Below are 25,501 nucleotides of genomic sequence, written 5' to 3' on the forward strand. Positions count from 1 at the left end.
GAGTGCTAAACTCTGCACTATTGTATATAGTCACTGTACAAATGGTTTGGTGTATATATATTTGGTCTTATTCTATATTTTATGTGTATAGATTGAGATTCAGTTTATTTCATCTTTTTAATTTTCTTCACTTATTTAAGTTCGTATGTTTATGTACAAGAGAATAAAGCTACTGGAGTTGAATTCCCTGTATGTGCACATACTTGGTCATTAAAGCCGATTCTGATTCTGATTCTAAACGTAAAAGTCACACTCTTCATCGTGTCACGTACCTGAGCAGTTCTTGAGAAGCAGTTTCCGAGGAGCGCCTTGTGATTTGTCTTGAAGCCGAGAAAACGAGTGACAACACTGAAGAGGAAGGATTTTTATCCACTGCCACAGCGCAACACTTCCTCCTCACGCTCCCAATAGCTGGGACACGGTTTCCCGTCATATCTGTGAAGCTGTAAATGATTGTCAGGAAATACAGTAGGCTCTGATGGAGACGGTGATATACTATATCTGTTTTCATTTCGGCTAATGATAAGTAACCAGGAAAAAATGAGTTGGCTGATAATTAAACGAATGACTGTGGATAGATTTTGGTTATAAAAAAACTTATAAATTTGTAAAAGTGTTACACTACAGATCTACTCATTTGCAGTTTCATTCGACTACTGTACATCATAAGAGTGAATAATGAGGACATCCTCTTGTGAACTGAAAAGAAAAATGTATGTATACTGTTTAAAGAAATATGACTTTGCTTCTGGTTTATTTCTCCATCTATCCAGGAACTTGAGTAAAGCTAACACTCTGTGGAAGCATTCTGTGTAGTAAAGGTGCAGTCTGAAGGAAAGAAAAGAAGGATACTTAGACAACAGAGCAATAAAAATCTGGGCTGTAAAATGTCCTAGTACAGAGGCATAAAAGAGAGACCGCATTTTTATCAGTGAACTGAGCTTTGGAAGAAAATACGTCACCACACATTGTAAAGAACCAGAAAGCGAAGGTTTCAGGATTGTGAAAGATCTGGGGAAAAGATGCCGTACACGTACAATCTCAGAGGTTAAGAAATCCTGACACCATTACCAAGATGTAAATTAGAGCAAATGTGTTCCCGGAAATACAATCTCCCCCAGGGTGACTCTTTCTGATCCAGCTCTGCCCAACCAAAACAAACAGTAACTGCTGTAGTACTTGGTTGGTTCAAAGGTCAAAAATGAGATCATGTTTTTCTTCCCAACATTGGTCTGAGACACACACAAAAAAACAACGTGGTGATATAAATAAATAAATCCAATAATAAATCCAAGTAAGGCAGGATTTCTCAATTTAGGGAAACAAACAATGCAAATGCACACTTTAATTGTCCTTCATACTTCTTTTTATTGCATTATTATGAGTATAAAAGGAGTCTACATGAATATATCCAGATATGAAGTGGAATCACGTTTGTCAGCACTTCTCACCTGTATAAAAATTTCTAGTAATCAACACAAAAATAAGAGCATTCTTCTTCTGATAGCAAGTTAAATGCAATCTAAGGCTTACATTTATTTTTAACGAATCATAATGTATTGCTTTTAGAGTTGCAGGTACCCCTGTCAGAAATAAAACACAAAAACAAATTTCTCAGGTTAATGATTTTTTTTTTTTTTTATTGCCTTTAAGTTGATGAAAAGAACTCACCGCATTTATGAAGTGTGGGCTGCACCCACATCCATAAATGTGGGAGGCTACAATAGGCACATCTTCAGATACATATTATGTGAAAGAGTCTCCTGAAGGACCAAAGCAGAGAGTACCAACTGTGATAGCAGAAAATACCATCTGCATTTCTGAATTGAAATCTCAGCTAAAAGCACCACGTGTGAATGAAAACCTCTGAGATTAAAAACAAATCATCCAGCATATTTTAGCAGTATATTATTGTGTAGAAAACAAGCAGGCTCAACATCTTTACTGCTGGAAGAAGTCAGCATTGTCTTTATGAGAAAAAAAGTCCAGTCATTATCAAGTCCACCTCTTATTCTAGCATAAATTAAAGAGTTACACTCTAAAATGAGACATCTGCTCTTTTAGAATAACACCCTACAGGAAAGGAAGAATGGTTTGTAGTAAAAGCAAAAACAATTACTTCATATCTTGTTTGACAAGGTGATAACATTTAAAATTAGATGATCTGTTGTTTTTGTCATTTTGGATTTAAATTCTTCATTTAATTTTATTAGAAAACAAAGTATCATGAGTGAAATTAAATTAACACTTCACCTTTCTCCATATATGTTTTCAAAGAGGCTACAATAAATTACTAAAAACACACACACACACTGATAATTAAATACAAACTCAGTCACATTCAGCAGGAGAGAAAACTCATCATACAACTCTCAGACATCTATACAAAGTTAGAAAGGCTTCCAACCGTGACCTGTTCCAACACAAATAAAATGCTGGTCACTATAAGCACTATTAGCATTTAATACTCAATACATAAATCTTTATGTATTACAACGTCCATGTGTCTGAATATCAGTACACTATAATACCTTGTCTTTGGGATACTAATAGATACTTGAGAGAGAGGCGGCTGCTAGCATCTAACAGCCTATTTACACTGTACTCAGGAACTTTACCTAAAAAGATGGGTGTCATGTACCTGTCATGTTTTAAGTACCTCGTCTTTCAGCCTTTTTGTCTCCCTTTCAGTCTTTTATGTTCTGGGAAAAATACTTTAAACTGTGGCATAATAATTCATCCTTAATTACAAATAAAAACATCATGTTAGTGTAACCGAGTTCTCGAGGATGCTCCGTTCCAAGAAGTGTTTGGTTGTAAAGCTACATGACAAATGCATTCACTGCATTAATTTTGATGGACAACAGCAATACCACTGGCGTTAGATAGACGTCTGACATTGTCTAAGCACATAAACATTAAAAACCATTAAAAATGCTACATGTCTTAACTTCAAATTATCCACAAACTTACTGGTGCTTCAATCTTTATCCAGACCCAGATCTTTTTTAGGTATCAGAGCAGTGGCCTCTGCTCCAGCGGCAGACTGTCCACCAGGCACTTCAGCTGCTCCTCACCCAGCTTGACCTTGTCTTCCAACTTGCGCTGCTCAATGATGAGGGCAGACTTCATTTTAACAAAATGTCTGTAGTCGTCCAGGCTCTCTGTGTCCAGGTGGGCCTCCATAATGCTGGACACCAGCCGCTCCCGACGGTCCAGATTCTCCTTCAGCTCCTTGGCATCTTCATGCTGCCGCATAAGAAGCTTGCGTTTCTCCGTCAAAGTGCGCTGACACAGGACAAATATAATTTATTATTAAGTATATGAGGAGGACAGCATAAACATCATTTATCTAGATAAACGTAGTAATTTAATTAAGTTTTACTGCAACAACTGTTATGGCTGAATTAAGTTCACGTGGCCAGGGCTGTTACCTTCTCCTCTGGGGGCGCATCATCCTCCAGGCTGTTGAGAGCGTTCTCCACCCGGGCGAGCCGTCCCGACAGCGACAGCAGCAGGCTCACCACCTTGTCCAGGTCGCCCACAAACATGCGGAACTTGTCGAGCTGATTGGGCTGACAGAGGCGCTGCACAGTGGCCTCCACCTCGCGACCCAGGGCCTCATTGTCCTCCACGTCCTCCTGCAGGCTCTGCCGTGCCTCCCGTAGTACCTCCAGCTTCCTCGCCAGGCTGGAGATCAGCTCTTGCTGCAGAAGAGGAAGGCATTTAAAATTGAGATTAGTAAGAAGCCTACATGCAGTAAAATATGACAATAACACATTGCATATATGTAACACCTTTTTACTGGCAAGGTCAACGTCCAGCTCATCTTCAGAGTCTTGCTCCTCCAGCAGCTGCTGCATGTCCTTCATCTTTATAAGGAGCTCGGCTTTGGGAGCTGATGTGTTGTAGTAGGAGGAACTGGGGACCAGGGATGCTGCTGCTGATACAGACACCTCCTCCTCCTCCCTCCTGACACACAAACAAACCCAGGTAAACACAAAGGTAGGAAACGGATACTGGTGAAAATACTGGTCAAAATCCTACTCTCATCACAGTCTTACTTCCTTGAACTCCTTGAATCCTTGAAAACACAGCACGGATAGTAAATTTATGTAACCCGATTCCCCAAATATTCAATATGCTAAATCATAAATATTTAAAACAAGTATTACTAAAAAGGTGCATTTTAGTCTTACAAATCTTCTTAAATCCTGGAAAGGGGTCAAAGTATTTTAAAATTTCCAACCAGCAAATAAAAACATAACTGCAACATTTGACAATTCCACAAGAGGGCAGGCTGAGAGATGGATCCTGAAGCTGGACTGAACGGTAACCAAATCTGAACCCTTTGTTCTTGCACTCCTGGTTTAATAAAAAGTTTATTTCACAACAGTTGTAATGTTTAAATTTCCCACCTTTCTGCGCTCCTAGGAGATGAGGTGGGCAGCCGGGAGCCAGCAGAGGCCCTCCTCCTTTGCTGGGCTCCCTCCAGGATCTGCTCCTCTGAGGGGAAGAGTCCCTCCATCAGGTCCATGGTGGTCCTCCTCCCACTCTGGTCAAGTATATCCACCAGAGACTTATCTTTACCCATGATGTCCCTTGCTAGCTCCTCTCTCTTAGCATCCTCTTCTGAGCGTTGGGCAGCTCCTGAGCTGGACTCAGGGACCGTCTCTTGGGCTGACGTTGACGCCTGTCCCAGGTCCTGTGTTTCCTGGCGGGTGTAAGCACTGAACAGGGATGAGGCTGGGAACTCTGCAGTGCCCAGGGAGGGGATGTGAGGGGGAGGCTCGAAGACATTGCAGGTCTCGTTCTGAGGGAGATAGGCTCGCCCTTGCCGCTCAAAGCTGCTCTCAGCATGGATGATCCTCACAGGGACTTTCCTCACTGGACTGCTCACATCCATCACTGCTGGGGGAGTGGATTCAGTTTCTGACCTGGATAAGAAACAAATCTCAGAATCAAAAGTAGAAGTTTCAAAACTTTCTAATTGTACATTATAAATAAAAAATGGAACAAGGATGTTTTTTAGTAAACATCCAAGCTACATACAGTAGTAGACAGAGTTTCTAATTAAAGGATGGATAATACAGTTGAACTGCAACAAAACTCAAAAGGTCACAGCAGCCATGTGGCTTCAACAAAATTACAGCCTTCAGTTCGATTCGTCTCAGACCGCATAGGAAATTAACTACAAGCATGATTAAACTCTGATCTTCTTTTCTGTTGTGTGGGCACATTTTACATTTTTAATACTTTTAGCTGCTGGATGAGTTTTATAAGCAAGAAAGAATGACTTATTTCCGTTACACATGTTTATTTTTACAGGTCAATCCAACCTGTTGTTATTTGAAGTCTTCTGTATAAGTCTTCTATTATTTAGCTTTTTCTTTCTGCACTGCTTCCTTAACTTTTCTCCTGAGCATTTACCCGAAGCTGCTGCTACTACAGGAACAGAAGCTTCACATAACAAGGGGCAGTGAAGAGACCTGAAACTCCGGCTAAGCCTCTTACCTGAACAGTGAGTCATCTTGCATGGACACGGTTGGCGGTTTGTCGGTCAGCCTTAACGGCGCAAACTGGGGTGAAGGAGACCGCACTCGATCCGTCGTGGGAAGAGATAGAGCAGCTGTCCAGGAGGAGAACGAAGGGGAAGAAGAAGAAGGTGGTGGTGGCAGTGGCTCCTTCTCTTTTTCTACACCCCCTTCACTCACGTCTGGTCCAGGCATCCTGCTGAAGCGAGGGGAGCTAGCTGGGGTGGAGCCAGTGGACGAGACCTGGGCAGCAGCATGGCGCTGGGTGTCAGAACTAGAGCTGGACAGAGGCTGGAGTGCCGCCGGCTCTGTCTGGGCGCCAGTGAGGAATTCCTGGGAGGAGGATGTGGTTTCTAGGCCTAAATGGGACCTGGGTGGTGGCAGGAGGCTCTTGGTTTGTGGAGGCTCGGCTGGTTCCTCAGACCCAATGCTCGGGCTGAGGCTGCAAGGGCCAGAGGAGAGTGTAGTGAGCGAGGGATTTGCAGTGTCTAATTTGGTCCTGTGGTCAGGAAGGCCTGGGACAAGGCCCTCGTTTCTGGGTACTGACGAGACCAGCTGTGGGATGGGGTCAGGCTCGTGTCGCAGCCTGCTCTCCGTCTTCACTCTGGAGGTCAAAATAAAAGACAAATGTCATCAGGACCTGGTTTTTATTATTCTTAGATACGAGGTTATCAACCGTTTGAAGTGTTCCTTTTGTGCAGCTCTGTTTAAAGTACGAGATGTCTGTACTTGTTTGTTGTCACTGATATTTAACTGTACCGACTTTGACAGAATAAATTGACATTTATTACAGGTTCACCAACACGCTGACAGTAATGAACAGATTGTGTGTGTTTTTTTTTATATGTTCAGGGTGCCATCTGTTTTTGTGCTGGCACTGGATAAAAACTGGACATCAACATGTGTCATCAGTGATTTTTCTTAAGATGTGGTTTAATCAAATCTGGCAGATGATGTTCAACATGTCTGATTGTTGTACTTGAATGACACTAATAGATACTCTGTCTGGTAACTTGGAGATTTAGAAGCTTTAGAGGTGTTGTCGCCTGGTCAGAGAGAGCGTGTTACATTTCAGGAAACTCAAGACGTGTGTGAAAACCAAACACAGGTTGCATTACATGTGAGTCAAGTCGGAGATAAAGCAATGTGCGACTTAAAGTAATAACAGTATTTGAGTATTTCTTTTTTCAATTACATATAATACAGCAGTATTACACCATAACATCTATTCATATATGAAATCAGCTGCAGTAAATGTACAGTAAACCTGTCAGAACACCTGCCCTCAGATTGTAGTGGTTAAAAAGCCTGGAAACATAACCACATAAGTGTACAGTAACACTAGAATGAAAGAATTTCAGCAACACTTAAGCTACTCTTACTCTAAAGCCTGCTGAAAGATGAGGATCAACTTTTCTCGAATGGTATTGATGTCCCAGCTTGTGCAAACGACAGCACATCAACAAAGGAGCAAATGCTGTGCATTCATTTCAACATTTAGCAAAGACACTGATCACGTAGGCAAGAGAAGTGTCCTTTGTCAGCTGCAGTTTAGGCATAAACTGATACACTCTTCCCCTGCAGATACTTTTGTAAATCTGGGTGTAGTTTATGACTGAAGGAGTCATAAACTACACCCATGAATGCCATCTCCTTTATAAAGGAGAGAAACCGAGACCTATTCTCCTTTTGTATTGAAATGCCACAGATCAAGCACATCCCACATAAAACTAAATAAAATAAAAAAAAATTCTGCTCTACATTTGATCATTTATGCAGTTTTTATAATGCAGAGTACAAACAAAACTAAATATTAAGCTCACCTCGTGGTTAAACTGCTCTCATGTGCTTGAGGGTCTCTCCATGGAGAGGGGATATTCTGCAAAAGAAAAGTTAAGTTTAGGGATTATTTTAGCAAAGACAGAAAGAGAGTGTAATATTGGGTTCTTTTAACTTACTTAAAATAACTCAAACCCTTTTCAACTAATGTCAGCAAATCACAAAACATTTAAGTGACTTTTCTAGTCATTCTGAAGTATAGAAATTCACATAATCTTGGTCACCTGTGTGTAGAAGTCAGCAGAAGGAGAAGATCTGGATCTTTCATGGATGCAGACGGCCTTCTCAGCACCTGCATCTAAGATGTTCTCTGCTGAGTGGTATCTCCCTTGTGTCTTGGCTTCTGATGACTTCTTCTGCTTGTCCCATGTGGCCTGGTACTCTGCAAACGTCCCAAGCCTCTGCTGCTCCAACAATTCCTGCTTATTCCCAGGACTGAGGTGGTGGGGGTCTATGATTGAATGAGCCTTCTCAGAATCACCAGAGGGAGTTTTCTCTTTGGTTTTGTCCGCATCTTCAAGGTCTGTGTTCGAGTTTGTACTCTGACCTAAAATGAGCACAGGCCTGGAAAAGGTTGGTTTTGCCTCGAAAAACTTCCTCCGCTCCCCAAATGAGCCTGTTTGAGACTCTCCCTCAACTCCCACTTTGTCTATCTTGTCAGGCTCTGAAAAGGAGTGCGTCCTTTTTGCTAGGTGGAGCCGCTTACGTCCTCTAATGCGTCCATTGGAGGTTTTAGGTATGGGACCCTCAGGTCCCAAGTCTCGCCTCTGGAAGGAGGTGGCCTGGAGGACCCGGGCCTGTGCCTCTTTTAAGTGGTCCTTGTAGGTGTTTGTGAAGGAGACACCAGAGGACGTAGAAGTCTCCATGGATCTCCACTCTTCTGCTTCTTCATCCTCTGCTTCACAAGTCAGGGTTGCAGCACTGCGGCTCTTTTGCAGCTGGGCTCGCTTCTGTTGGATCTCTTTGCGGAGGGTTGTGGCGTATCGATCGCTGCGTCGATTTGCTTTTCCACTGCTGGTAGGTGTGGTGTCATCGGTATCTTGGGAAGACATGACACTATTGATAGCTGCTGGCTGTTTCTCAACTAGACTCCTACTCTCCTGTGTCAGGGAATGGAGAAGTGGGGTTTTCAGAGGTGATATTCGATGATCTTCTTGAGGTACCCAGGGGTCTTGATGCTTTAAAAGACTGACTTTATGATCATTATTTTGATGCGTTGGAAAGTGTCTTTTCACATCACTAGCGTGTCCTTCTCCTCTCTTTGCCGCATCCTCTGGGCTACGGCTTTGAACAGAAAATTCGGAGTTCTGGTGGTTGTACTGTAGACCATTCCCCAAATGGGTATAGCCATTGCGCTCCTTATTTGCACTGTAAGGTATCTGAGACTGAGGTAGAGAATACTTTGCCTTCACACTCGTCTTGCAGGAACTTGGGAAGCTTGTTTCATTGCTATTTAACCATTGGTGTTTCTCTGTTTCCCCCCTCCAGCCCTCTGCTTTTCCCAGCCTGGCCTTGTGCTCAACGGCTTGGACCGAATGTTTACTTGCCAGGCCTTGCCAGTACCTGTTGTACACGCTGCTTTCGAGGTTTGGGTTTACAGCAGAACTTGTCATAGATGCTGTGGAGTGCCTCATTTGTTTGCGGCTTAATGCATTTGTGGGCAGCTCCTGTAGGCTGCGATAGTAGCTTCCTACGCTTTGAGTCTTGGTTGGAGGAGCTGTTTTGGTCTGAAGGTAAAAGGGGCTTTCGTCACTGTATTGCCTCTGGTGTGCAGGTGGTTGGGTGTAATGAGACTGCCTGATGTCATTGCTGGATAAGGAGAAGAGTTTGCTGGGGTGCAGCTGGTTGTGGTTGTAATCTGCAGCTGTATTAGGATGGAGGAGCTCTTTGGTGGGCAAGTGGTTCAAGCCATGTCTGGCCTCCGAGGGTTTCTCTTGGAGAGATCTGAGGCCATTCTGGTTGCTGTTATCTGACAGTTTTTCAACAGATCTTCCATGGCTCTTTACTGAACCACTGGGTCCTTCAGAATAAGGAAACACCTTTGTGACTGCAAAGCTGTCACTTCGCAGAGGAGGAGGAGGGGGAGGAGGAGACTGGGACTTTTTCTTCTCTGGCACCTGCCACACTGGGCCTGTGTTGGGTTTTCCTGCCACAGTGACCCGAGTTGAAGGCTGGTCCTCTGCCCTTGACCCTTCCCAGCCTCCGCTCCCCAGCGTTGGCTGCAGGTACTTGGGTCGCTCAGTTTGCTGAGTTCCTTCACTCTGAAGTCCCTTGAAGAAAATATTTTCAGTGTTGGTACTCTTCCTACTAGATGTGGAAGGGTCTTGAACAGGAGGGCTGGAGCCACTAGAGAAACAACTGAACCCAGAGTCTCTTTTGCCTCCTGGTCCACAGAGCGGCTCAGCACTGCTGATGTATTTAGTTGGGGAAAGGCGAGCAGGTGGGTAGGGATGGGAGGGATGCTCTAGTCTCTCCATGTTGTTGACTGAGTTGATCTGACACGTTAGCTGGTGCTGATTCCCTTTAGTGGATGACTCCTTGGGCCTGGAATGTTAATAAATAAATATTTCTTGAATTTGATGACAATATTATCTGCTTAGTTCAACGCAGAGAGAAACAAAACCTAAAAAGCTCACCTTGTTTCATGTTTTGTCTGCCAAACTGGTGCTGGGGTAGCCTCAGACTCCTCTTCTGTCAGCTTGGACGAGTGCCAGGAATGGGGCCGAGAGCCTGGATCATTTTTCCTGCAAAGCAGAGAGGCAACAGAACGCTTGACACAAACGGGGAGTATGTGACAGTTCAGCTTCTTTAGCATTTTACAAATTCTCTAAGAAGACAAATGGCAGAACTTTTGCAGTTCAGTTTCTTCATGTAACAAAGCAGGGCACCACCACGTGTTTCAGGTCTCCTGGCCTGAAAATTAATTTATTGTCCGTAGTTGAATGTAAACTAATAACTAGCGTATAATTTTGCTCAAATTAGACTTGCACATACCCCTTAAAGCGGTTCTTCCTGGAGGGCATGATGCAAAGGAAAAGAAATACAGATTTTCAATAGATAATACACATTAATTTAAAAATACTAAAAACTAAAAACAAGGAGGAGGCTGAACATCACAGGACAGACAATAAAACTAAAGGATATTTGGACAACTAGCACCACACACTGAAATACTACCAGCAACATATAGAACAATGTACAAACTCAATGACCAAAAATCACTTAGATTCACCAAAAACTACCAGTAAACACAACAAGACGTAGCAAACTACGTGATGGTACCTCATGGAGCTTCGCAAAATCTTGGTGAGAAAGCTCCTTGCCACATGAACTTCATTTTCAGATGGCATTGTACGTGGCGATACAACATCAACCATTTTAGCCCTGAGGGGCAGCGAGTCAAGAACGGGGGAAAGAGGAAAAGGAGGAGGACATGTAAATGATAACAAAACAGACAACAAGATGAAATTTTAGTTTTCTGACTTCTGGAAATCTGGAAGAGGAAAACAGAAAGCCTGAACAAATCCATACGCCTTGCAAAAGAACACACTTCATTGTCAGCGAGATGAGATGCCTGTCTTATGTTGAAGAGCTTTCAATGACCATAGATGTGTCACCGCCATATGATCACGACAGAGCTTAGTCGCTTATAGCTCTTAGAGAAATTACACAAATCAGCCCTCCAACCAGCAGACCCTTCTTAGAAAAATACATGTATAGTGAAAGAAATAAAAGAGACAGAACCTTTAATGTACTACAAGAATCTCAAACTATTCTGAGACTGATAATTATGAGTCCTTCAATAAAATGCTGTTCATTTGGAGTAGCTGTTATCCAAATTGTCCAAGTTCAGATGTCGGGCAGAGGTGAAATATCTCAACCAGAGGAGCGTTTACCTGCCCTGACCGAAACTTTAACCCCACCAGGCCACGATGGAGATGCTACATTCTTTCAACAAAGGAATGCAGAAAGGTATTTTTCCCTCCCCGCCATACCCTCACTTCATCTGGGACATCTATATTGGCCATCACCCAGAAGTCTGAGAGTCTCCCAGTTGCTGTGGTGGAATAAAGAAAGAGTGACACCCTCTATCTACTTTCAATATTTCACCTGGCTCTGGTTTGTTGCACATAATCTCTCCAGTGACTGTAGAAATATGTGGCACTAATCTTGTCAAGGCATTTCAACTGCATTACTTCCAACTCCCCCAAAAGTCAAATAAGAAAAAGAACACATTCAATTAAGAAATAATAGAGAAAAAAGGTAAGCAAAAGTATTTTAGTACAACCAGCAGCTACTTGTTACTATTATTTTGCTGTTGTACTGTTTTTAAGTTACCCAGGAGAAAAGAAAAGCAAATCTCACAGCACAGACCTAAGCTATCATTGAGTAAGAGTAAACAGATACTGCACAAAGTACGAGTCAAAAGGTTGGGCACACACAAAAAACCCTCTCATTTATTTACAGTTCCATCTTGGGCGTCAAACTATAGCTAAACTATAAGTGATTTTAACCAATTCTAAATACAGTTTAAGGTGGAAACTGAAGATTTCCTAATAAAATGCTTTAAAGCTGATAAACAATTATTTTTCTTTCATGGATGCACTTCAATATAAAAACCTTGCTTCCCTCTGCCCGATGTGACACACAAAGTGAGAGTTCCATTGCCTCCAAACAAGCTCCTGCACAATGAAAATGCAAATGTCCCTTTTTCTAAAGCGCTGAGGGTCTATTGTCAGGGGATACAGCTGCTCTGTCACAGATATTCTACAGGGGAGGAGACGCCACCGTTTGCCTCCTAGGAAATATGAGCCAGACTCTGTTCTTTGAAGAAAAAAACAAAAACACTAAACATGAAACTGAAACACAGCTGACCCAGTTCAGCACTCGTACAGCCGTCATTGAGTGTGTAATTTGGTAAAAAGAGAAACAGACATTAGGAGAGGGAAACAAAAAGACGACACGTTAAGAAGCTCATCTCGTCTTTTCCTACGCATCCTCAAAGAATAAGATCTAGCATTCTGAACAACCTCTGCAGGGAAATCTAAACTCTACTGGGAGATCACAAGAGATGAAAAAATATCATAGTACAGTAATAACATGATGGATTCCCTCTTTTAAGAAAGGACAATATAAACTTGTTTACTATTCGATCTATTTGCATACAGGCTGACATAATATAACTGACAGATTTACTCATTTTGAAGAAAGAAGAATAAAAGATGATGTGGTGTAATGATGACTGACTTGCTTTGGTATGCATTAATGCAACAAGCAAAACTTACCAAAGACCTGAGACAGTTTTCTGTTTGTGTATGTTAGCTGTCTCTGCTCTGCATGACTGTTCTGGTTCAATAAGGACACTTCCACTCCACAAACTCTTTCAAAAACACTTCAGGATAAAAAAAAAAAAAAAAAAAAAAAGTCACACTCTGACTACTCCCAGTCTGACGAACGCAAGTGTTGAGGCCAAAATGAATCTTGGTTAATCTATACATTTATTTATAACTTTATTTGAAAACAGACGTTTAAATTACTTGGTTTATTAGAACATAATATTTTTTTGGTATTGTAGCATATGTATTATGGACTGCAAATTTTGTTTATTGTTGTTTGCCCCTCCTTTTTTGGGTCAGAGCTGCCGCCTGCAGTGATTGAGAAGTGATTTAGGACACCCGGGGAAAGTAATGCAAACACTGGTGAAAGTGGGAAGCGGGACAGTTTTTTGACTGCAAAAGGCAGATTGCAGAAATGTTTTTCTTTTCCTTTTTTGTAACACAAGGAATATAATCAGCTGAAGTATCCCCTTTTTTTTGTTATTAATAAATGGCATCCAAGCTGAAGTGACGCTGAATCTGCGACTGTCTTTTGTTCTTGACTGCGTGACCCGCTCAGTAGCGGCTTTTGCGAGTTCTAAAGAGAAGCCGTAACAATAAGTCAAAAAACTCCGCTACGATCAAGAAGGAACGGACACATCGCCGCACTGACACGCCGGAGTGCAGATTCTGGACCGGTCGTGAGTAAACAAGAAAACAAAATGAATAAATACATCGATGTTTATGGATTGCTGGAAATATTACGAGTATGAAATGGAAGTGGTGATGTGAGATGAACGGAGGAGCTAAACGGAAGAGCGCAAATAAAGTGAAATAAACACTGTATGTTGTTGGATGTGTTTGAAGGCGCACTGTGTGATGAATGATAATTAAAGGAGCGTCCCGCGAGGACGGTGCTATTCCGCAAACAAACGGATAAAATACAACACAATTAAACATAAATGAAATAAAAGGACACAAAATAAAAATAAAAATAAAGTAATTAAATAAAATGGACGTCCCAACAAGCACACAGGAGGCAGAAATAAAATTAAAAACTCGTAAAGCGTCCCGTAAGGGAAGACTGGGCGCCTGCACGAGAAAAATGAATGAGATCAAAACTTTGATGAAAGATGGTGGAAGTGTTGATCATGTTGATGAGTGCTTGAAGTCATTTCATGAAGCTGTGGGGGAATTTTGTGCTGTTCATAGTTCTGTGCAAACGCTCTTATCAGAGGAGGAGAAAGAGGAGGATAATGTGGACTGGTATGAGCCTAGGATGACTAACTTTGATTATTGGCTCAAAGATGTGGAAATGTGGAAGAAAGAACAAATTGCACAATCAAAAGTTGACCCTCATGACAGTGTTTCTAATGTGTCCAAAAGGACAAAAGGATCTACAGCTTCCTCATCAGCCTCCTCAGCAGCCAGAAAAGCAGCTGCTGAAAATGCTGCCCTGCAGGCCAAAGCTGCTGCATTAAAGGACAAACATGCACTGCGGCTGCAAGAAGCAAAATTAAAGACAGCAATGGAGACTTTGGAACTCAATACGGAAATTGCAGCATCGGCTGCCAAAGTTAAGGCTCTGCAAAATCTTGACATGGACAGTGAAACTCAAGAGGATGGAATGAATGCATATCTTGAAGCAAGCAAACAAAAGAATATAGACTTTATGGATCCAGATGTATCACCTGTTGAGTTTCTGAATATGGGTGCAGTACCTAAAACACCTCTTCAGACAACTGTGGGAAACCTGCAATTTCAAACATCTTTGGACAGAAACGGCTTTCAGCAGCGAGACACACAACTACCAAAGAAATATTATTTACCACCTAGACTGCACAGTATTGAGGATTCAGTACAAAGTCCCAGCCATCATGTCACTTCAAAGCAAAGACAACAGTCTGAAATGGCGGAACTCATAATTATGCAACAGAAATTAGCCATGTTGCCGACCATGGAGGTGCCAGTATTTGATGGAGATCCACTGGCATATAAGTCATTTATTCAAGCATTTAAGCACCTGATTGAGGACAAAACTAGTAGCAGCCAGGATAGGCTCTACTTTCTTGAACAATACACCTCAGGCCAGCCCAAAAGTCTTGTCCAAAGTTGTCTGCATATGGATTCACACAGAGGATATAAGGAAGCCAAACAATTATTAAAGGAGCATTATGGGGATGAAATCAAGATATCAAATGCTTATTTAGAGAAGGCATTGAACTGGACAGCCTTAAAACCTGACGATGGAAAAGCACTTCATGCCTATGCATTGTATTTAAGGGGATGCCTTAATGCTATGCAGGATTTACATCATATGGATGAACTTGATATTCCCTCCAATATGAGGTCAATTGTATTCAAGCTTCCCTATAAACTACGTGAAAGATGGCGAGTTGCAGCCTATGATGTTCTACAAAGAACAAACAGGAGAGCCAGATTACAGCACCTTGTGGAATTCATGGAAAAACATGCAAGAATGCTTTTGGACCCATTGTTTGGAAACATCCAAGACCACCAACTTCTCAATAAAAGAATGGTCCCCAGAAACCAACCAGCGCTTATGAGAACACCTAAGAGTAAGGGAAGCAGCTTTGCTACTATTGTAGCAACTGATGTTGACAGCAGTGCCCCACCACTCTCAGATATGATACAACACTGCACGTCCAAACAACAGCCACCAGGGGGCAATCCTTTGTCTTCATCGTGCATTTTCTGTAAAGGAAAGCATGTGTTAACAGATTGCTCACAATTTAAAGATCATCCACATAAGAAGAAAGTTGACTTTCTAAAAACCAATGGTTACTGTTTTGGATGTTTGATAAAGGGACATTTAAGTAAAAATTGCAAAAGACGGCTGATATGTCAAAGATGTAACAGGAGTCATCCAACAATATTGCATATAGACAGCCCGGAAGCGACAACACAATATACCACATATAATCCTCAGCCAAAGTCTTCTGGTATAAAAGATACATCTATCAGCAGCGCACTGGTTTCAGCTGGAGATGTAACCGGGAATGGTAAAGACTGTGCATTAGCCATTGTGCCAGTTCGAGTGAAGGTTGATAAAGGAAATAAATTCATATTGACCTATGCATTCCTTGACCCTGGCAGCTCTGCCACATTCTGCACAGAAAATTTGATGAGACAGCTGAACCCCAAATCACGGAGAACAACAGTTGTCTTAAAAACAATGGGTCAGAAGAAACCAGTAAACAGTTATGAACTCATTGGATTGGAAGTTGGCAACTTGGATGGCAGTACTTACCTCAACTTGTCAAAAGTGTACACACAGAGTAAAATACCCGTCTCAAAAGATAATATACCCACCTCAAAGGACCTGGAAAAATGGCCGTATCTGAGCAGCATACAATTGAATGAAATTGATGCCGATATTGAGCTTCTTATTGGGGTCGACGTTCCTAAGGCAATGGAGCCATGGGACATAATTAACAGTCAAGGAAATGGACCATATGCAGTCAAGACAGTGTTTGGATGGGTGGTAAATGGTCCACTCAGTTCTTGTGGTGCTATGGAATCTGGACCTGTAGCAGCAACTGTCAATCGAATCGCAGTTGATCAACTAAAAGATCTTCTCATAAGACAATATAACCAGGACTTCTCTGAAAAGGAAAGTGAAGAGAAGAATGAGATGTCAGCTGAGGACAGAAGATTCATGGAGATAGTCACAACTTCAGTTGAGCATCTAGATGGACACTATTATCTACCCTTACCATTTCGCCACAAGGAAACAATCATGCCTGACAACTATGAAATGGTAAAAGAGCGCACTTTAAATCTTCTTAAACGGTTTAGGAGAGATGAAGATTATGCTATGGAATACAAGAAATTCGTGGATGAGGTGTTCAACAAAGGTTACGCCGAGAAGGTGCCACCTAAGCAGCTAGACCGCAAAGATGGACAGGTATGGTATATACCTCATCATGCTGTTTACCATCGCCGAAAGGGTAAACTTAGAGTGGTGTTCGATTGTGCTGCGTCATACAAAGGCACTTCTCTGAATAAGGAACTCCTCCAAGGTCCCGACCTGGCGAATTCTCTAATTGGAGTTTTGCTCAGGTTTCGCCAGGAGCAAGTTGCTTTTATGGCAGATATTGAGGCGATGTTTTATCAGGTGTATGTTCCCGATAAACACAGGGACTTCCTCAGATTTCTGTGGTGGCCTGATGGAGATATTTCCAGACCTTTGGAAGCCTACAGAATGAAGGTCCATATCTTTGGAGCTGTTTCTTCACCTAGCATTGCTAATTTTGCTCTGAAACAGACAGCAAAAGACAATATCTGCAAATATAACGAGGAAGTAACTGAAACAGTCCAACACAACTTCTATGTTGACGATTGTCTTAAATCAGTGGCTACAGTGAATCAAGCTGTTAAACTTATCAGAGACCTTGAAGATGTCTGCTATCAAGGAGGCTTCTCATTGGCTAAATGGGTCAGTAATAGCCGGGAGGTTTTGCTGAGTATTCCTGAGTGTCGGAGAGCCAGCAATCTCAAGGAAATGGATTTGGATAGAGAGAAACTGCCCATTGAAAGAGCACTTGGGATCCAGTGGAACACAGAAAGTGACACTTTTACCTTTAAAGTGGCCATCAAGACAAAATCCCTAACCAGAAGAGGTATTCTCTCCATGGTTAGCTCTATTTACGATCCTTTGGGATTCATTGCTCCATTTGTACTCATAGCCAAGCAAATACTCCAAGAGCTTTGCAAATCAAAATGTGGATGGGATGAAATTATCCCAGAAAAACTTGCTAAGAGATGGCAGATATGGATCACAGAGTTGGAACAACTCAAGAGATTTCAAGTGGACAGATGTACAAAACCTAAGAACTTTGGCCTTGTCAAATCAGCAGAGCTTCATCACTTCTGCGATGCCAGTGAGGTGGGTTACGGCACAGTCAGTTATCTCAGGTTCACAAATAGTGCAGGAAAGATCCATGTCACATTCATTTTGGGGAAAGCCAGGGTCACCCCCCTCAAACAAATTACAATCCCTAGGTTGGAGCTGGCTGCAGCGACTCTTGCAGTAAAGGTGGACAGGATGTTAAAAAGGGAACTCCAAATAGAAATCTCAGACTCTACCTTCTGGACAGATAGCACCTCAGTGCTGGGATATATCCACAACCGAACCAAGAGATTCCATACTTTCGTGGCCAACAGACTCTCAGTGATCCACGATCTATCTCAAGAGGGACAGTGGAGACATGTTGGCTCTAAGGACAATACAGCTGATGCTGCATCACGTGGCCTGCATATTAAACCCTTTCTGGAATCAAGATGGTTAAAGGGTCCCACGTATCTGGAGAGACCGGCAACAGATTGGCCTGAAATCCCTAAAACATTAGGACAAATTCCTTCAGACGATTTAGAGGTAAAAAACGAAGCATCTGTTAACAGTGTGAGCATCGGGGAGAAAAATCCAACCAGCAAATTCATTGAGTATTATTCCTCATGGAGTAGACTACAGAAAGGGATTGCTTGGATGTTAAAGTTCAAAGAGCTTCTTCATCTGTTAGGTCAAAGAAAGAAATCTGCAAAAATTTACCTAAACACTTGGACATTTGTAAAAGGCCTGAAAACCAAAATTAACCTTCTCCAGATCACTGTGAAAGGGCATCTATCGGTGGAAGATATAAAACAGGCAGAAAGGTCAGTAATTCTCTTTGAGCAAAGACGTTTCTTCTCACAGGAACTTGCACTGCTGGAAAATGGGAAGCATGTGAAAACAAACAGCTCAATCTGTAAACTGGATCCCATGGTGGAAAATGGCCTACTAAGAGTAGGAGGACGCATAAGCAAATCAGCAATGCCTCTTGACCTAAAGAATCCAATCATACTGCCAAAAAATTCTCACATATCCAAGCTGATTCTACACCATATTCATCAGCAGACTGGGCATTCAGGGAGAAGTCACATGCTCTCTCAACTTCAGCAAAGATTCTGGTTGCCTCATGCCAATTCATCTTGTAGGCGTATCATCAAGAGTTGTGTACTCTGTCAACGTATGCAATCTAAGGTTGTTGGGCAGAAAATGGCTGACCTTCCAGAAGACAGAGTGGCCCCAGATCTTCCACCCTTCACACATGTGGGTATTGATTATTTTGGGCCCATAGAGGTGAAGCGGGGCCGGGCACATGTTAAACGTTGGGGTGTGATCTTTACTTGCTTGGTGAGTCGAGCTATACATTTAGAAATGGCAAGTTCATTGGACACTGACTCCTGCATTAATGCTCTACGTCGATTCATCTGTCGCAGAGGAACAGTAACCACCATTCGCACGGACAATGGAACAAATTTTGTAGGGGCACAGAAAGAACTAAAGGACACTCTTAAAAGGTTGGATAATCACAAAGTACAAAGCGCATTATTAAAGGATGGAGTAAAATGGCTGTTCAACCCACCATCAGGAGCTCACTACGGTGGCGTGTGGGAAAGGCTTATCAGACCTGTAAAAAAGATTCTATATTCTATCCTAAAAGAACAAACATTGGATGATGAAAACCTACAAACGGCACTATGTGAAGTGGAGGCCATAATGAACGACAGACCACTAACGACAGTGTCATGTGATCCTAATGACCTTGAACCCCTTACCCCAAACCACCTCCTTCAACTTAAAACAAAACCAATTATGCCACCAGGACTCTTTCACAAGACTGACCTGTACTCTAGAAGGAGATGGAGACAGGTACAGTACCTGGCAGATCTTTTCTGGCGCAGATGGATCAGAGAATATCTTCCAATTCTTCAGCAGAGAAGCAAGTGGTATCACCCTAAACGGAGCCTCCACCAAAACGACCTCGTCATCATAGTGGATGATACAGCTCCAAGGAACTCCTGGCTCCTGGGCCGGGTTGTAAAAACACTCCCAGGATCCAAGGGACTTGTAAGGAGTGTCTTGGTAAAAACCAAGAACAATGTTTTACAGAGACCCATCGACAAACTCTGCCTACTCTTGGAGGCAGCAGATTAATTTCTAAGGACTATGGGCTGGGGTCACAACACCATACATACACACCACTGGACTATGCACACACTCCGATGAACTCATACATCCCACAAAGATATTGGGACTCTAAACATACGATCCTACGGACCAGGAATCACATGAGCTGTCATGAACTATGGACTATGAAAGGTTTATGAATTTGTGAGATGCAAATATTTGTATGTTTATATATTGACAATGTATGAAGACCCTGCTGTTTCATTTTGACCTGTTTTGAATGTGTATCAGTAATTGTGCTGCCTTAGCATCTACAATTAGGGGCCGGTATGTTGAGGCCAAAATGAATCTTGGTTAATCTATACATTTATTTATAACTTTATTTGAAAACAGACGTTTAAATTACTTGGTTTATTAGAACATAATATTTTTTTGGTATTGTAGCATATGTATTATGGACTGCAAATTTTGTTTATTGTTGTTTGCCCCTCCTTTTTTGGGTCAGAGCTGCCGCCTGCAGTGATTGAGAAGTGATTTAGGACACCCGGGGAAAGTAATGCAAACACTGGTGAAAGTGGGAAGCGGGACAGTTTTTTGACTGCAAAAGGCAGATTGCAGAAATGTTTTTCTTTTCCTTTTTTGTAACACAAGGAATATAATCAGCTGAAGTATCCCCTTTTTTTTGTTATTAATAAATGGCATCCAAGCTGAAGTGACGCTGAATCTGCGACTGTCTTTTGTTCTTGACTGCGTGACCCGCTCAGTAGCGGCTTTTGCGAGTTCTAAAGAGAAGCCGTAACAGCAAGCGCTCAGAGGAATCTGGCAGTTCCATGACTGAGGAGCCTTTGCATTCCTCCTCCTCCTCCTCCTCTCTGTATGAACACACAAACACACTCCTTGCGCTGCAGAAGAGATTTCCTTGGGGATTATAAAGGGGGATTTGAGACAAGGGGGAGGAGTTATTGTCCTGTCCGGCGTCCTTGCTGTAATCTAGTGTTTGGGCTGTAAGTGGATGGCTCTGCAGAGTTTTGCTGAGGCTGCTGGGAAAAATTAACCAGTGAGTGAGTTAAAAGATTGAAGTTATAGTAGATGCTCATGAGTTAAGACCGTTTGTTGGACTTCTAGTAATTAGTTTGTGGTCAAAATCCAGATAACGTGACTTTAGGAACACCTGACCTCTGAACCACCACATGAACACTCATGCCAGTACTCCATGTTGCCCCATCATCTGACACCTCTGCATCATATTCCATCGTTTCTTTTTCCTCCTACTGAAGATCTACTTCAGTGACCTTGTCAGGGAACACATCACAGACAGGAATGTTTGGCCCGGACTCATGTCTGTTTTGAGAGATACCAGCCAATGTCAGGCAGAGTGGGGGAGGAGGCAGACACCGAGTGACTCCTTTGCCATGAAATAACTCCTCCAGCGAGGAGGGGAACGGCGGCTGTCTCCGAGAGTTTGATATACAAATCATGTGTTTGAAGGGAGGTTACCGTTCATATGACCCTCTCTGTTATTTATTACAGGACTAGGATGATGGCCTGTTTGCCAAGTTGTTATTTTAAAGCCTCAGTCCGTAAACTTGAAATTTGAAATATGGTTCTGCTACTTAAACGATTTTAAGGATTTAAACCTCACACTTGTTTGTGTTTTAACTATTTTACATATTTGAGCAGCAAAACGTAAGTCTTCAGAAGATTTTGTCTAACTTTTTTCTTTTGTGCACACTCTGCAAATAATTGATGCAGCAAAATATTAAGGGATGAAATTGGACAGAGCATCGTCCCTAATGACATTATCACTCTTTCCTTCTCTGACCAGTTCACCTATCACTCCCATCACTCCCTGCTTTTCATTTCCAGCTCCCATCAGACAGCTCAGCGGTGACACATCTTGCTGATTCACCAGCTTGCCGGCATTGCAACGCAAACAGACAGGAGCAGCGGCCTGTGGGGCCGATCTGGCCCCGCTGAGCTCTAAACAGAATGGCACAATAGAAAGTGCCAGCGTCATCACAGCTGGGCTTAGCGGTGTGTCACTGCCTGCACCGGCAACAAAAAAAAAATAAAATAAAGAGAGGAGAGTAATGTAATGTGTAGAGAAAAATACTAACGTTGACTGGCTGCAAACATGAAGATGAGCAACATCTGGAACAACAGCTGAACGGAATGAAAACGGTGCATTTTTGTTTCTTGTGCCATTTTGTCATTTATTTATTGTCTGCTAATACTCTGATCGACAGACAACATATTCCCCAAACTGTTTAATTTATATACAGGCAATTTGAAACCGCACAGGATTGCTAGTCATCAAGGTAACACAGCAGATTTCTCCAACTTAGTAACTTGTATTATGTCCAAAATGTTAAAAACATTTGCGCATACCCTAAATATCAGCCTTTAAAAGTCCCTCCATCAACACTTATGTGTGATTGATTTGCATACATCTAAAAAGTGATGTGTTTGGCAGATTTGTTGATTGAGAAAACATGCCTATTTTGACTCAATATGAAACATTTCCATCATCTAAACAACACATTTAGAGGATTGTCCAGCCATCCCCCCCCCCCCCCCCCCCCTCTTTATTTTAAGTGAAAAATTGTCTGTCATTGTAAGCATGGGCACAAAACACCATGTCTCATTAACCTAAACTCTGTGGTAACAGTAAGCTGTAACGGTACTGACATAAAACACTCATATTTTCCTGTTACACTCAGATTTAGATTAACTAACAGCATCGGTTTACCTGTACTAATGTCATCCATCTTTTTTGTCCACCAATAAATCCATGGGAAGTTAAGGAAAAAATGCCTTGCCAGTTGTTGTTTTCTAAATTTAAAACTGATCCTTTAGGGAAATGTGTCACTGCCTCTCAACCTTTATGTGTCATCTAGATGAAAAACTGCTATTATCTCAAACCTATTCACTGCTTCCTGATGTAATCCACCTAGCGAGGAAACCAAATGATTCAATCAGAGGAGATGAAACAGCAGGAAAAGGAGACAAGAGTAGAGGAAAAGAAGAAGTACCTGGGAGTGAAAATCTTCTCTTTATCTTCTAAAAGCCAAACATTTCCATAGAGAGGAAAGAAAATCAGACAGGAGCACGTACTCTGTGCGCTTGTTGGAGCAGCCAAAGCCCCTGAAAACAATGGGCTCTGCTGATATGGCCTATCCCACTAAGCAGTGTCAACTCACCTAGGCAACATGGACTATACCACTCCTCCTGAAAACAGGGGAGGACGCCTGGACTGAAGCAGCTCTGATGGCGACTCAACGATCTCCTGGGATACGTTTTAAAATTTCCCTTCTTCACTCGAGCCTGGTGTTTTTTCTCTAAACCTGCTCAGATCAAGTGTTTCCACTTCAGCAGGTTGTTGAAACAGCATCAGTCCACCTTAACCTCCTGTTGACTCAACCTGCTCTGCCAAGCTTAGCCCACGCCTGTGGCTTTGCAGCTAGTAATTGGATTCAAGCTTTAAGACTCTGTTGCCATTTGCCAGTAAGTATATTATTCTGACAGGACATCAGGGACACATGTAGTAAGAGAGAGGTTTTAAGAAGCAACTGCATAATTTTTTGTTACACAGATGGCTGCAAAACTACTCAAACAGACAGTGATTAGAGCCAGACACAGTGATTGAAAACACCTGGTTTGAATGAACATAGCAGCAGCAGGTGGAGCAACTTATTTTGTGCCTGATGCTGCTGAACATGCCCAAAGTAAAGTAGTAAAGTCTAATATAGATTACATTTCTGATGACAAAGCATCAGTACATGAAATATCAGACAATAATTAAAACAATAAATATCGAGTTTGCACTTGGCTTCCTGTCTCTGAGGATCACTGGTGGTGGTTTGAGGGAGGGGGCTGCTCTTGGCGTAATTTACGAGTCATTATCTGCACTCTGAAATAACTGTGCTGGCTAGAGCTCAACTGCCTCCACAATACTGGCTTTTGTTTTACCATCGGGGGGCAAACAGGCAGCAAGAGGCCCATGTGTAAGGCTGTCAGGCTGGGTCTGCTTCAGCCAACCCCCTCTTGATAAAAGAAATGTTTGCAAAAGAGTGTGGTGGGATATGATTATTTTTAGGACACGACGTTCTTGTGAGCAACATGTTCCTACACTTTATATGTCATTAGAGTCAGGTCAAGTAAATACAAGGTTCTTCTGTTATCATGGTGCTGTGGCTTTGACCTTTGACTTCCTGATGATGGTGTGCTTATTAATCTGAAACCGCTATTTTTTCTGACATCTGTCTAACAAAAACTTCTTAAGTGCTAAATGTTGGCAAGTATCTGCTCAGATTTTTGACTTGCTGACAACATTTATCATCTCAGGACTATTATGCTAAAAAAAAGAAGAAAAAGTTAACAACAAACTGAGGTGTGCACTGTTGTGTGGTACCTTCGGACAACCAGGGTCAGGGTCCTGTGGGAGCTCTTCACCAGGCAGATGGCCTCCTGCCGAGAGCCACCGAGGGGAACTGTGTTCACGCTCACCATCTCATCTCCAACCTGAAGACGGACTGCTGCTGCAGCGCTGCCCTCCTCCACCTGGACAAAATGATCATGGCAACATATTTACTAGCACACTCGCATTAGCATTTATCATAGAAAGACCCTAATGCTCCTTTTTAAGGTGCATGTTTCACTGAGGAAATTATTTTAATCTCATCATCCAGAATGACCTGCGTTGGCCGCAACCTGATGCTCTGATTAATATTTTAACCCTTCACCGCCTGTAATCTGAGGCAGCTGGATGTGCACTGCTCCATCTAACAGAATATGAAGGAGGCCCATTGTGTATGCTGTGTGTTGCTTATTCACCTCCTGAATTTACAGGCTTTGGGAGATAAGCAGGTAGAGAAAAGCATCGACGCTGAAGGGATTAAATGTCTACACAAGCTCCATAAATTCATGCAAAGTCTGAGTCTTTGAACTTCTACAGCTACGACTGATTAATCTGACTTTAGTGCTATAATTAGAGTGGAGAATTTTAACCTCAAGTGTAATATATCACACTACACTGCTGCGGTGTTCACTGCTCTAATTAAGGGTCAATATTTCAGACACAGAAAAGCCTTAAATTCTGGGTCAAGAGTCTAATAAAAAATATAAAAGAATGAAAAAACAAATTGCACGCATAGGAATCTCAAACGCCACTTGTTTGTATATCCAGAAAATAATCGGTTATTGATTAATCAACGATACATGATTCAGAAACACAGGCTTGATCCAAACATCACCTTTGTGATGACCAGGGGCTCTCTGTGCTCACTGCCTCCCCTCAGGGTAAAGCCCCAGGGCGCTTTGCCTCGCAGCTTCACCTCCACCAGCTCTTCCTCCGTCCCTTTCCATTTGTCCACCTCCCGCCACCACTTCATCCTTCCAGCTGAAACTCGGAGGTTGTCTCTGTAGTCCCCGGCATCCATGATGCCTCCAGGTCAGTGGGCTCCATCAAAATCGTCTCCCCTTAGAAAGACTGACCATTTAATTTATGATAGAAGGCCACATTCCTCAGAGAAGAGTCTGCACAGAGGCGTCAGTGATACAGGAGGAGGTCGGAGCGCCATGAAAATGGTCCTTTAAGATGATTAATTATTGATAATGCCACATATCCTTTCCACAGCTTCTGAATGTGATGATTTGCTTGTTGTCTATGTCTAACTAGACATTCAACTGACTACATCTGGGTTTTGACCAGCTGACTGTTTGAATAAAACAAATAAATCTAAAAGACTTTAGCATTTTCATGGCTAAAGTCATTAATCTGGGGGGAAAATACAAAACCTTTACTTACTTTAAAGAGCTGTTCTCTGTGCAAACTGTCTCCT

The 25,501-nt window shown here is 42.3% G+C and overlaps 1 protein-coding gene across 1 annotated transcript; it reads right to left on the reverse strand.

The window, feature by feature from the left end:
• Positions 1 to 139: 139 nt before the first annotated feature.
• Positions 140 to 25,134, reverse strand: LOC311509437 (protein Shroom2-like). Its single transcript, XM_084574649.1, has 10 exons — positions 24,914 to 25,134; positions 24,073 to 24,221; positions 10,010 to 10,117; positions 7,598 to 9,917; positions 7,358 to 7,413; positions 5,515 to 6,138; positions 4,419 to 4,937; positions 3,798 to 3,972; positions 3,435 to 3,707; positions 140 to 3,288 (listed from the first exon to the last, which is right to left on the reverse strand). The coding sequence occupies exons 1-10, from the start codon at positions 25,097 to 25,099 to the stop codon at positions 3,016 to 3,018; spliced, it is 4,683 nt and encodes a 1,560-aa protein (XP_084430775.1). The 5' UTR covers positions 25,100 to 25,134; the 3' UTR covers positions 140 to 3,015.
• Between the last annotated feature and the right edge of the window lie 367 nt (positions 25,135 to 25,501).

The sequence above is a fragment of the Chelon labrosus genome (assembly GCF_963514085.1).
Source record: "Chelon labrosus genome assembly, chromosome: 24".
NCBI classification, from domain to species: Eukaryota; Metazoa; Chordata; class Actinopteri; order Mugiliformes; family Mugilidae; genus Chelon; species Chelon labrosus.

Bases quoted from the DNA above. Each gene is read 5' to 3' on its own strand.
- LOC311509437 (XM_084574649.1), bottom strand. From the start codon at position 25,099: ATGGATGCCGGGGACTACAGAGACAACCTCCGAGTTTCAGCTGGAAGG. The intron at 24,222-24,913 runs GTGATGTTTGGA...CATTTTGTCCAG, and splicing joins AGCCCCTGGTCATCACAAAG to GTGGAGGAGGGCAGCGCTGC. The intron at 9,918-10,009 runs GTGAGCTTTTTA...TTAACATTCCAG, and splicing joins CAGACAAAACATGAAACAAG to GCCCAAGGAGTCATCCACTA.